This window comes from Schistocerca nitens, chromosome 3 (genome assembly GCF_023898315.1).
Source record: "Schistocerca nitens isolate TAMUIC-IGC-003100 chromosome 3, iqSchNite1.1, whole genome shotgun sequence".
In the NCBI taxonomy this organism is placed as follows: Eukaryota; Metazoa; Arthropoda; class Insecta; order Orthoptera; family Acrididae; genus Schistocerca; species Schistocerca nitens.
The window spans coordinates 77,079,132-77,092,095 of record NC_064616.1 but is presented as its reverse complement, the minus strand read 5'-3'; the positions used below and the strand labels follow the sequence as shown (position 1 = coordinate 77,092,095).

The following is a 12,964-nucleotide window of genomic DNA, read 5'->3' as shown; positions in this document are numbered from 1 at the left end:
CTCGCTATTCATGTCTGGCTGTCGAAGGAACGTACATCCATGCATTTAATATATGCTGGAGGAGGATGTAGTGCCCAGGAAGACGAACGAATGTAGAGAGAAAACTTCTGCAACATCAACAGGCGTCAATCTACGCCGAATACACGTATAGTTCTGTACAGAAAATACTGAGAACTTGGGGAGTTAAAGTCCCATACAGTTGGCCAAGGATATTGACTTCGTGCACATTCAAATTTGTGGAGCCATGTACTGGATCATGTAGTAGGAGATTCATGAATAAGCACCGCCATGTTGCCCATGAAATGCTCACTTTGAAGAATACACAATGAAGAGTACTGGTGGACCAGCAATTACAGCCCTAACGTCAACAACGTACAAAAGAACGATTATGCTGAACTACACGTACTGTTGCTATGAGCGAAAGTTTTCCGCTGTATGCGTCGTATTATCTATCATAAATGAAACTACTATTCTTTTTAAAATCATTTAAAATCAAGAAACACGCCGTTTTGGTTTGCACTTACGATTAACTGGTACAGTGGAGGAAAAACATTTAGTATCAACATGAAAAAAATGTTCCTCAAACAAGACCGTCTGCAAATCAGAACGTGACAATATGTGTAACGCAGGTTTATTTATAGAACGGACGTAGAATGTGTAGACGCTACAGATGTACATCTTGGTATTTGAACAGTTGCAAAAATATGAATGGGAAACAACAGGCCCTTTCCAGCTAGTATTTTTGAAACACTCTACTGACCACGAAGACTGCAACACAACCGAGGCAGCATGCAACAAACGTAAAAATGCCATGAAGTGTACTACATGCTTGGGTATGTAAATGATTAACATTTCACCGCTACACCACCATGTTCTGTATATACCTAAAGAATACGCAGGAAATCGCACTTGCATATTGGTTGTTTGTGAAAATACGACGACATGCCCCGTGTAAGAAGGAGAAGTATTTACCGGAACGTGCTGGAATTTTACAGCGGCAGGATTCGGTCCCGCACGACTAGCGCCCGAGAGGGCAGACAAGCAAATAAAGTATCCGAATGGCCAATGCGACGCCCGAGAGAGAGAGAGAGAGAGAGAGAGAGAGAGAGAGAGAGAGGGGGGGGGGGGCGTTGCACAGAGAAGAGTGTCACGCTACCACTCGCCAGCCACCACGACTGATGCGACTGATGAACCATGGCACAGTGCTGAAGCAGCCTGGATGATGTACCCGTATCTGTCATCGAAACTCAGCTGAACTCTGTCCCCACGTAGGTGAGGGCCACTGTCGCCGCCATAGGTGGCAACTTTGTGTACATTGTGCGCCCGGTGTACCCACAAATCACGTAGCCATTTAACCGTGTATTCTTCCTCCAAGACACTACACACATTCGAATTAAAACTTGATTATTTGCTGTCCTTCCTGATGCAGTGTACTCTGACGACTACGGAGACCTGCGGACCTGCCAGCCTGCAGAAGAGGGTGAGGCCGGCCGTGACCTTTGTTTAGAACCGCCCCCGCCTGCATGCGGCCCGATTTGGGTAGCGGTACGACGCCAAATCAGGAAGCAGCATGGAGCGGCGAGCCGACGCGCGCGCCTGGCCACTCGTCTATCTAGTACGCTGCCTTCCTACGACGTGGGCCGCGCTCCGCGCCCACAATTTGTGCGCATAAACATCGCCGCTATTTCCTATTCGTAAGTCGAGAGAACGCTCAGTTCTAATGCACTGAGAGTGAGGTTAGCAGTCACGCCGACCTCGTGTTGCGGAAGCTTCTCCTATTACTCCATTTTGAATCCGTAAACTAAAGCCGAAGTGAGACAGTAACTACAACTAATTTTGCTCCCTTACGCCGCATTCCAAAGACCTGTGCCGTTAGAGAAGTAGTACGAGCACCTGTACAAATCTACAAATTCCTACTTACTTTTTACTAACTGTTTGATGAAACCTACATAAAACTAAACCACTGAATCAAAATTCCCCAGAATAATCGGCGATGGTGTGATATCGCAATTTTGACGTATTTCCACGAGTTTTGGATGGCAAATTAACCCTGAAAGATCTGAGATTCGCCAAAACTAAATCTGCTGGAAACCGCCACCGAAACAAAACTGTGTCATTGGGAATAATTACTTACCTGAAAGCAATACTTTCTTCTGAAAATTAATCATAAAATTTAAGCTTTAGCAAGCATACAAAAAATTTAGAGCATTCCAGTGAAATCAAGCTTTAACTTAGGGAGAAGGGAGAAAAGTTAGTCTGTTATTTTCTGTCGAGGTCTAATTCGTTACGCTCGTACTGCACTGGCGAAGACCTCTGATAAATCTTTTATAAAAGCTGTGACCATGCTTTAACATTTATAAGATATAATAAAAGTACTCCAGCACACCTTTAAAAGATTTTATAAAACGTCTTTCGTAGAAGGTATTTGACAAAGTTCTTTTGCAGTGTAATCTGAGCCATAGAGAGGACTACATTCTCTGAATGGACATAGACAAGGAATTAAGCTGGCTGGGGTGGTGTTTAAAGAACTATACTGCCACTCGTCACCAAGTGACATAGGGAATGCAAGGAAGTCATTAATCAGAATGGCCAGGCAATGATTCGATTTTCGTTCACCTCGAACATGTGTCAGACTATTAGCCGTTGCGTAAAGTCGGTCGGTTTATGTTAGCGAGGGTGGTGGCGAGTTTTCTGGTTGTGGCTAAATACGGACATTTTTCAGAGAGTGAACATTATTACTGATCCAGGAAGTTATGGACTATCAAAGCTGTTTTACTTTGAAGTGTGCAACTTCCGTAGTAACTTTACAGAAGTACTGAGTATCTGACCACGATACGATTCGAAACTAATTGAACCATTTCGACCACAGCTATCGAAACATGGGATATTGTTCTACACTACGATCTACAGAAGAATGCCACGGTTGACAAAAGCCGACCTGGGAGGTCAGTTTGGGTTCCGGAGAAATCTAGAACACGCGAGGCGATACTGACGTATTTTAAAAGATACCTCGAAGAAATATAAACCTAAATTTATAGCATCTGTAAATTTAAATAAAGCTTTTGGAAATAATGAGTGGAATACTTTCTCTGTAATTACGAAGTTATTAAGGGCAAAAGACACGGCGCAAAAGTTAATCTACACCTCGGAAAGAAGCCGGACGATGTTCGACAACGACCCGTGTCATCCAAACAGTGATATCCACGGCGCGGTCAAACTCAAATCAGTTTCTGTAGTTAAGACGAGATTTGAACAGGACAGATTAGCGTAGAGAGCTGCGTCAAAGAATTCTTCGAACTGAAGACGAACCCACCACCACGACTGTACTATACATCCAGAAGCATTTTATGGAATCTGACAGCGGGATCGAAAACCAGCGCTAACACTATCGACTCCGTGGAGGAGGCGCCTACGAAGTGGGAAAGCGAGAGGACGAACGGAATTAGTGGAAAGGAGCGTGCTAGCAGAAGGCAGAGGGTCGAACTTACCCCGCGCAGCATCGTCGTGTCCGGGGGACTCGTTGCCGCTGGAGTCTGCGCTGTCCTGGCCGGCACCGTCCGACCGCGGTGACATTGCCTCTTCCTGCAACGCGACAACACCAAATTAGTCGCTGAGCCGCGCCGCCCGACCTATTATAGAAATGGCTACAGCTGGGGCCAAACCTGACCCCATCCGTCAAGACTCATTGGTAAGCAGCGGGCGCAGCCAGCCACAGCGCACCTGGTCGCACAAGAACCTACGGCGCAGAAAACAATTAAACGGCGACACCGCCTACATATTTCAGCACCGGCGAGCGGCGCAAGAACAGCGGCGCTGCGGCCGCAGCCGGGCAGCGAAGCCCGGACAGGTGCTCCGCCAGCGTGAGAGAACACCTGCCACACGCCATACGTCGCCCTTATCTGCTCCACAACACCATCTGGCCCGGACACGGCGCCGCTATCACCGCCAGTTTCGAGAACACGGCCAAACTCACATTTTGCCACTAAGAAAACCGCGAAATTTTATTCGAAGGTATAAATAGGGAGCTAGTGCAAAGCTACGAAAAAACTACTGCGTAAGCAGGTACGTTCTTCCACTACTTTACTACCGACACCTCCGACGCTGACGCACTTCCCGGATATATTGTGTATTACTTAACGTAGCAGCGCGATAGCTAACCAGGTAGGGAAGATGGCCCGCGACCGGCTCGAACTAGCTAGCCGGATTAATGATTGAATTTGGATTCCAATTAAAATTCGTGCACCATGACGACACAACGAGCATTACGAACAAGGGAAAACTCCAGCGTTGGTCGTATAAATTTGAATTTTTTTTTTTTTTTTGTTACTATTGGATTTCAATTTCAATCACAGAGCTATCATCTTCTGTTCAAGACTAAGTCCAGTGGACTCATATAATCATGCACAAAATACAGCTTCAGATATAGGTGTTCATAGCGAAGAACATGCCGACCAGCAGGTTAGAGTTTTAATCTTACCTGCTATTTGGCATGTTCTTCACTATGAACACCTTTGTTTGAAGCTATATTTTGTGCACGATTGTACATTGGGCTGAAATCTTGCACAGAGGACGATCACTCTGTGATTGAAATCGATATGCAATAGTAAAAAACGGTTTCAAATTTATACGACCAATGCTGGAGTTTCCTTTGTTTACAAAGATGAATGATTGTTGTTTTGGCACGCTGATCAGCCAGCGTGTGAAATGGTACAGGAAGTGAAATGTGGCCAAGGGTACAATAAAAGCTATTGAAACCTGGCGTTACAGAAAAATCGTAATGACAGGAAGGTTACATTGAATAATGAAGAGGCAATGAATGGAATCGGGGAGAAAAGAAACCGATGGTGCGTCATTATTAAAAGAAGGGATCAGTTGACTGCACGCATTCTGAAGCATCAATGAATCGTCAGTTTGGTAACGAACGGAAGTTGGGGTGGGGATGGGGATAAAAATTACAGAGGTAGACCAAGTTTTGACTACGATGAAAACGTTCAAGAGCATGTAGGTTGGAGTAATGATGCAGAGAAGAGATTTGCACAGAGCAGACTAGTGAGATCAGCATGAAACAATCTTCAAACTAACACAACATCATAGACGAAGATAGGGCTGGTTTCAAATCTGCGTTTCAGAAATGCAATAATTAAAATGCCAATATACGCAGAATGAAAGCTTCCACAGTCGCCAAACAAAAGCTGTATATATCCTCCCTCACGTTCCTGATTATTGTGGTGATAAGTGCACCGGATTGTAAATTAAAATGAAATTGCCCTACCTTGTGACTTGTGATCATTAATTTCTTTAGCCACATCTACATTCCACGAAATAGGTCCGGTTCAACTTTCGTGGGACATTCTAAACCGCAGACCTGGAGCCCGACGACGACGACGACGACGACGACGACGACGACGACGACTACTACTACTACTACTACTACTACTACTACTACTACTAAAAATATATCTAAAATAAAAGATCAAATATAGATTGACGGCAGCGTTACGAAAAAGCTATGATCCACGAGCACAAGTCCACTATAGTACCACGGTCTGAATTGCAGTCTTGCGCACACCTCCAGCTAACAAACTCTCAAATTTTGTCATTATAACTGCTTTAGACCTTCAGCTCTTCCAAAAAGTACGCTCTCCATCAATTACCATACATATCATCTCCATCATCATCGTTCAGAGAAAAAAATATTTGATGTACCAGCAGTAATTCGCAAAGACATTATGCTGGGAAGACACTCGTGAGCAAATGTATTAGAGACAACTGCTATACTGGAGATAGAATTTCTATCGCCACGGCGAATGGAAAACTTTGACATGTCACGTGACTGAATTGTCGTCAAACATCACACAGCTCGGCAGTCGAGCGCAGAATGGGCAAAATGCACGTATTGACAGCAAATTGCACCTCTACTCTTTCCATCACAACTTTTACAGCGCATGTCAACAGTTAAGGTGCGGATTCGAGACAGTTTTATGGCGCCCCGCCTCTTCCTTCATGTATGGTCACACCGCTTGAATATGTCGTAAACACTGCGCGCGTTAAGTGTGTGTGGTTGCGCGCCAATAAGTGCTGGACAGTAAGTGACCTTCTGGTCGATATTCCCACAGCACTTCTGCAGTCCTTCATTTGGCACCGGGGTCGATGCTTTAGTCTCCGCGGATCTAACCTCACAGAGAGACCCAATAGTGCTTTCATGGGATTGCAGTTCGTTCTACGTGCCGCTAGTGTGTTTGTTGAGCTGGAGTGGGACTCAATGCAATGTTGGTTGCATATGCACATTCCCCCACGCAGCACTCACGTCCACGTTCTTCCTATACTCATCCTCTACAACATTAATTACACGTTTCTTCACTATATCAGTATCGCATTCTCTCTTTCACTATTACAGTGATTGTGCAGGGAGGGGGGGACTCGTATATGTCGCAACCTGGCACAGCTGTCTTTCATATCGGAGAAATTCTGTTGGCGACATCATTTATTGCCGCCCACCATACGCGGTTCCTTTTTCATTAGTATAGGGTGTGAAAAGGAAGCAGTAGTTAAGTAGGGAGTGAGGCAAGGCTGTAGCTTCTGCCCGATAATATTCAATCTGTATATTGAGCCAACAGTGAGGAAAACCAAGAAGATATTTGCAAAGGGAACTAAAGTTCAGGCAAAAGAAATAAAAGCTTTGCAGTTTGCCGATGACATCGTTATCGTCCCGAAGACGGCAAACGACTTGCAAGAATGGACAGTGTCTTGAAATGAGGTCATAAGATGAACATCAACAAAAGTAAAACAAGGGTAATTGAATGTAATCGAATTAAACCGGGTGATGCTGATAGATTAGGAAATGAGATACTAAGATCATTAGATGAGTTTAGTTATTTGGGCAGTAAATGAACTGATAGGTCGAAGTAGAGTGACTGCCAACAGCAAGAAAAGCGTTTCTAAAAAGAAAAAATTATTAACGCCGAATATAAATTTAAGCGTTAGGAAATCTTTTCTGAAGCTATTTGTACAAAGTGCAGTCCTGTACCGAAGTACAACGTTCACGATAAGCAGTTCAGACAAGAAAATATACGCTTTTGAAATGTGATGCTACATAATATTGTTAAAAATTAGGTGGGTGGACCGAATAACTAACGAGGAGGTAGTGAATGGACTTGATGAACAACGAAATTTATGGCGTAACTTGGCGCTCAACTGCGCAGTTATCAGCGCCCGTACCAATTCCCATCTTTTCACAGTCCAGTACGCCACTTTTCCCGAATAATGATGAAATTATAGGACAACTCAGACACCCAGTCCCCGGACGGAGGAAATCCCCGACCCGGCCTGGAACCGAACCCAGCAACCCGCGATTCAGAGCCAGCAACGCTAGCCACTAGACCACGAGCTGCGAACGTATCTGCAATTCTCGTGTCGCATTAACATAATGGTCCACCGCGGATTAGCTAAAGCGCTCCCGATGTCGATTAATAGTGAAATGGCGTATTTATGATTACACGTGTGTTTTGTTTAGGATACCCTATTGATAGCACCTTCAACGCATTTGCCTTTCCTGAAGTCAAACTGACTTTGACTGAGGTCTTGGACCGAGGGCTGGATTAAACAATGTGGACACCCGTGGCCAGAAAAAATGTGTGCCCCACGCTGATTTCGTGTAGGCCTAAAACATTTCTGTGAAGTACAGTACGACAGTTGGAGGAATTCGCGTAGTTCTACGACAGGAACAATGCCATGCATTAGATATTATACCTACTGCAACTTTCCAAATGCATCGAAAACACACAAAGGTGGCCTATTATATAAATGTAATTGATAAAAAAAATGAGTTCCTCAAAAATTTATTTTCCTAGCTTTCATGGACGTCAAGAGAACTGGTCACCCTTACGTTCAACTGATAAAGTAAGGGGAGAAACGCATTCTCCTTTCACTATTGCATGTAATTTCTTTTTGGTAAGGGCTAGTTTGGCGAATCCTCTCTCAGCTTCACAATTCGCGATTGGTAAGCACTCGCTAAATATGGAAAAACATCACCAAGATCATTTTCAACCATTAATTCATAAGTATAATACGACTGGTGCAATGTTAGCGGCCTTTTCTTTGATGGAAAATATTCACTGAAATCAAGCATTTCAGAAGCAAAACTTTCTTCACCGAAATAAACTCTGCATGTTTCAAAAAGTTTTGCCGCGCGGAGTGACCGCGTGGTTTAAGGCGTCATGTCACGGACTGCGCGGCCCCTCCCGCCAGAGGTTCGAGTCCTTCCTCGGGAATGGGTGTGTGTGTTGTTCTTAGCATAAGTTAGTTTAAGTAGTGTGTAAGTCTAGGGACCGATGACCTAAGCAGTTTGGTCCCTTAGGAATTCACACACACACACACACACACACACACACACACACACACACACACACAGTTTTGACGTTTCCGTTAAGAGTTCTTTAGTTTCTTGCTTCACTATACTGTTTCTAAAGATTCGAAAAGATCGACTACTTCGCAAAAAAAAAAAAAAAAAAAAAAAATGGTTCAAATGGCTCTGAGCACTATGGGACTCAACTGCTGAGGTCATTTGTCCCCTAGAACTTAGAACTAGTTAAACCTAACTAACCTAAGCACATCACAAACATCCATGCCCGAGGCAGGATTCGAACCTGCGACCGTAGCGGTCTTGCGGCTCCAGACTGCAGCGCCTTTAACCGCACGGCCACTTCGGCCGGCACTTCGCAACACCTCACGCTTTTTTAACTCTGCTAGTAGTTTATCAAACAACTGTAATAACTGCCACACGAAATTTATCACATTCACTCAATTCTTCTGATACCTTCGCCCGTATGACTGTGTATGGGAACAAAACAAAAAATATTTTGCGATATCTTTCCTCGAAACAATACCTTACGGCAACATCTAGCTGACCTTCATGTGCCGTTTCTACCGTTCAATCTACAACTAGTCCGTAGTATTTTGCTGTTTGAATTTCGCCAACTATTTAACTCACATTGTTTAACATTGTTTCCCATAAGGCCGATGTATTCTAACCAACTGTCTGGTTTCTGCACAAGTTGTAAATAACTTTTAGCTCCCTGTATTTCATCTCCGCTAACTTCAAAATTTCAAACTGTCTTCCGCTATGTTGGCTTCTACCAGTTTTTTCAATTCTTCTGTACATAATTCGTGTCAATTTGCTAGCACGACTTATTAAACCGATAATTCAGTAATATTCATACCTTTCAACACCTGCCGTCCTTAGAACTGTAATTATTACATTCTTCTTGAAGTCTGTGGAATCGACGAACCTGGGTGTACTATTCTCTGCCAGAATCAAAGGCAGAGAATGAAGTGGCACCACTCGTAATTACAAAAAAAGAAGAATTTCAAAGCAGTTCCCTCCGCTGGAAAACTCAAGACGGCAGTCTTCTAGGATAGTCAAGGCGTAATTTTCGCGGATATATTGCCAAAAGGTCAACCATTAATCCAGAAGCATACGCAAATACTCTGAAAAGTTCAAGAAACGTTTAAAACGTGTCTGGTATGACAAAAATCCAAATGAAATCTTGCAGCATGACGATACACGACCGTACACCAGTCTCATAACCAGGAAACACACGGCCTCATCCTCCCAATAGTCTAGAGGCGCCCTCGGACTTCCATTTGTTTGGGCCACTTAGGGATTCGTTACAGGGGACACTCTTTGAAGTTGGTGAGGTCGTAATTCATGCAGTGAAAACATGGCTACGAGCACAGGGCAACAGCTTTTGCCAACAGGAAATACATGCTCTCTCACAATGCTGGCGTAAGGCCATAGAACGTGACAGAGGCAATAATATGTAGAAAAATAGTTCATGTAAAAGAAATGTTGATCGATATTGGCATCAAATTCTAACTCTTATTCAAGTATGTTCTGATAAAAATTTGTGGTGCATTATTTATTAAACCACAATTGTACACTAACACGACAATGCACCCAACTGTCTCTTAAACTGTGATAATGATGCACGGAAAACGCCACTGGTATTAGGACGCTTGGATCGCGATCCATTTCATAAGACCTCAGTCCTATCGAACAAAGTTACGCCGCCATCGAGTGAGGTATTCAGCCTTGGTTGGAGCTCCGGCCAAACCCGTGTGTTAAGTATTTAATCTACCGTTCTCGAGTCGGTACGGCTCACCAATGCATTAGTTGTCTCGTGGAGACAGTGAAGAGAGAAAAACGAGTCTGTATCGATGGAAACTGCAAAAGCAGCCTGACGAAGTGTATCGCCGCATCCGCTCAAACAAAATCCCGAACGATTGTTTTGTCTCTTACTTCACTCTTTGTTAGACAACTTACTTTTTGGCCTAACAGCCAATACCGTCTTATAAGATCAGACAGCAACGCTTCAATTATTAGAACCACCTGCAACAACACTATGTGTACTAGCACATATTTAACTGTTCTAGTATCAGACCGTCGAATTAGAGTACATGGGATTTAGCTGACTTGCGTATAATACCACCATATATTTTTTACAGCGTAAATAAAGAGTGTCCTTCACTTGAGAACGTCGAAATTCGGTGGAGACCTCAATCATTCGCTATTAATATTTGAGGAAAGAGCACATATCCTGCAATTGTTGACAACACCCCAGCATGAGGAGCGTTCGAATTAAACGAGGTCTACACGAGGTAACATTTTATTTACCTACATGTGAAGCTGCGCCTTATGTGCATGACCATATTAACGTATTTGGTTCGGACAGCTACGAATCGATAAATCTCTAGTCAACAAGATTTCCACACCCGCTGTTTTCAGCGCATAAAATACGCAACGAGCTAATATTCAGTATCAATGAGACCATCCTGGGCAGAGTTCTCACGATTACTGCAGCATAACGAAGCGAGAGCAGAGTTTCACGTCCTGTCAACATCAAACTCGTTAGTGATGCAGAAGCAGCAGCAGCAGGCACTCCGCTGAACAGTAATTGAACGAAGGCATTGCTGTTGTCTGTTTACGGAACCCTCAGAGCACTAGTGTGAAACGATTTGTATTACAGCAACCCTAAATCAATATGGTCGACGAGGATACGGAATACATGTCCAGGGTATCGACCACACTCGAATGTTTGTGCTGCGCGTGAAACAAGTGGTCTGGTCATCATACGTGAAACCACTAAGCCAGTCTAAGGCTTCTATCCACTCACTCGCCGACCAGTCTGGTGTGGCAACAGAACCCAACGAAAGGAAATCTGAAGCTCTAAATTGAGTGTGTAAGAAATCATTCACACAGAGGGATCGAAGAACACACGACCATCGTTTGACTGTCTCACAGACTCCCGCATGGAGGACATCGAAATAGGCATCCCTGGGGTAGAGAAGCAACTGAAAGAGTTGAAAAAACAAATAAGTCGCCAGATCCGGATGGAATCCCAAGTCGGTTTTACAAAGAGTACTTATCGGTATTGGCCTCTTACTTAGCTATCATTTATGGCGAATTTCGCGCCCAGAGCAAAGTCCCATGCGACTGGAAAAAAGCCGAGGTTACTCCTGTATATAACAAAGGTAAAGGAATTGATTCATAATTACAGAGCAACCATATGGAATATGTACAGAACTCACGAGGTTGTCCTCGACGGCGAGTGTTCTTCAGAGACAAGGCTATCGTCAGGGGTCCTCCATGGAGTGTAATAGGACTCCTCTTATTCTCTACACAGAATTAACATTAATAAAAGCGATCAACTGCAGGGACGAATTCCTGACTGGAAATGGAGGGAAAAAATGGTCTACGATGATTATGTTTGGTCTGTCGGGCGCTCAACTACGTGGGCATCAGCGCCCGTACAAAGTCCCAATGTTTACATAGTCCATTGTTTTACACAGTCCAATCTAGCCAGTATCACGAATGATGAGAAAATGATGACGACGACACAAACACCCAGTCCCCGGGCAGAGAAAATCCCCAACCCGGCCGGGAATCGAACCTGGGACTCTGTGATCCAGAGGCAGCAACGCTAGCCACTAGATCACGAGCTGCGGACAAAAAAAGGGTCTATGAACATGTGTCCGGAAATTCACCGTTGCCACGGTACATGTCTCTGACGAATGACAATTCCTCTGACTACGTGTCATGTGTTCCTTGTGTGCTGCAGGCTTTTTTTTTGTGGGGTTTAAGGGCGCTCAACTACTGAGGTCATTAGCGCCCAGTCACTGTTGTTAGAGCAAATGGAATCTAGTAAAACTCAAGGGGAGGGGGGGGGGGGGACACCAGAAAGACCTGACAAAGATGTAGATAAAATAAGTAAAAAGGTTAGATGTCTTTGGACAAGCCAGTCAAAGTTATAAAACGCAGAACACGAGCAGCTGCTCGAGCGTCATCAGCTAAAATATCCGGTAAAGTAGATGGCAGGGAGAGGACAACACGAGATTGACTAAAGCGGGGACACGACAATAAAACATGGCGCACTGTTAATGCCTGACCACAAGGGCACTGCGGGGCTGGGTCACCGGAGCGCAGGTAGCGGTGGCTAAACCGCCAATGCCCAATCCGCAACCTGGTCAGAAGGACCTCCTCTCGCCGAGATGGTCGGGAGGAGGTTGTCCAAGCAGTTGGGAGCAGTTTTACTGCCCAGAGCTTGTTTCCTTGGAGGGATGACCAAGCATCCCACCACAACGACACAAGCCTCTTACAAACATCCCCGCGAACGTCAGATGACGGGACACAATGGGAGGCTGGCCGAGGCAGGAGGACTGCAGCCTTGGCTGCATCATCCGCAGCCTCATTCCCAGGCACTCCTACATGTCCGGGAACCCACAGAAAGCTGACAGGAGAACCATTATCAGCGAAAGAATGGAGACACTGCTGTATCCGTTGAACCAAGGGATGGACCGGATAGGGAGCTCCAAGGCTCTGAAGAGCACTGAGTGAGTCAGAGCAGAGTACATACGATGAATGGCGGTGGCGGCAGGCATACTGAACGGCCTGATGGAGAGCAAAAAG

General features: G+C 44.7%; 1 protein-coding gene across 2 annotated transcripts in view; it reads right to left on the bottom strand.

Moving 5' to 3' along the window:
- Positions 1–12,964, bottom strand: part of LOC126248037 (serum response factor homolog) — a 257,210-nt gene that overhangs the window by 175,093 nt on the left and 69,153 nt on the right. For both annotated transcript variants that reach the window (XM_049948658.1, XM_049948659.1), the window contains exon 3: positions 3,489–3,582. In XM_049948658.1, coding sequence (XP_049804615.1) covers positions 3,489–3,582 — 94 coding nt within the window. The remainder of the gene's footprint in view (positions 1–3,488; positions 3,583–12,964) is intronic.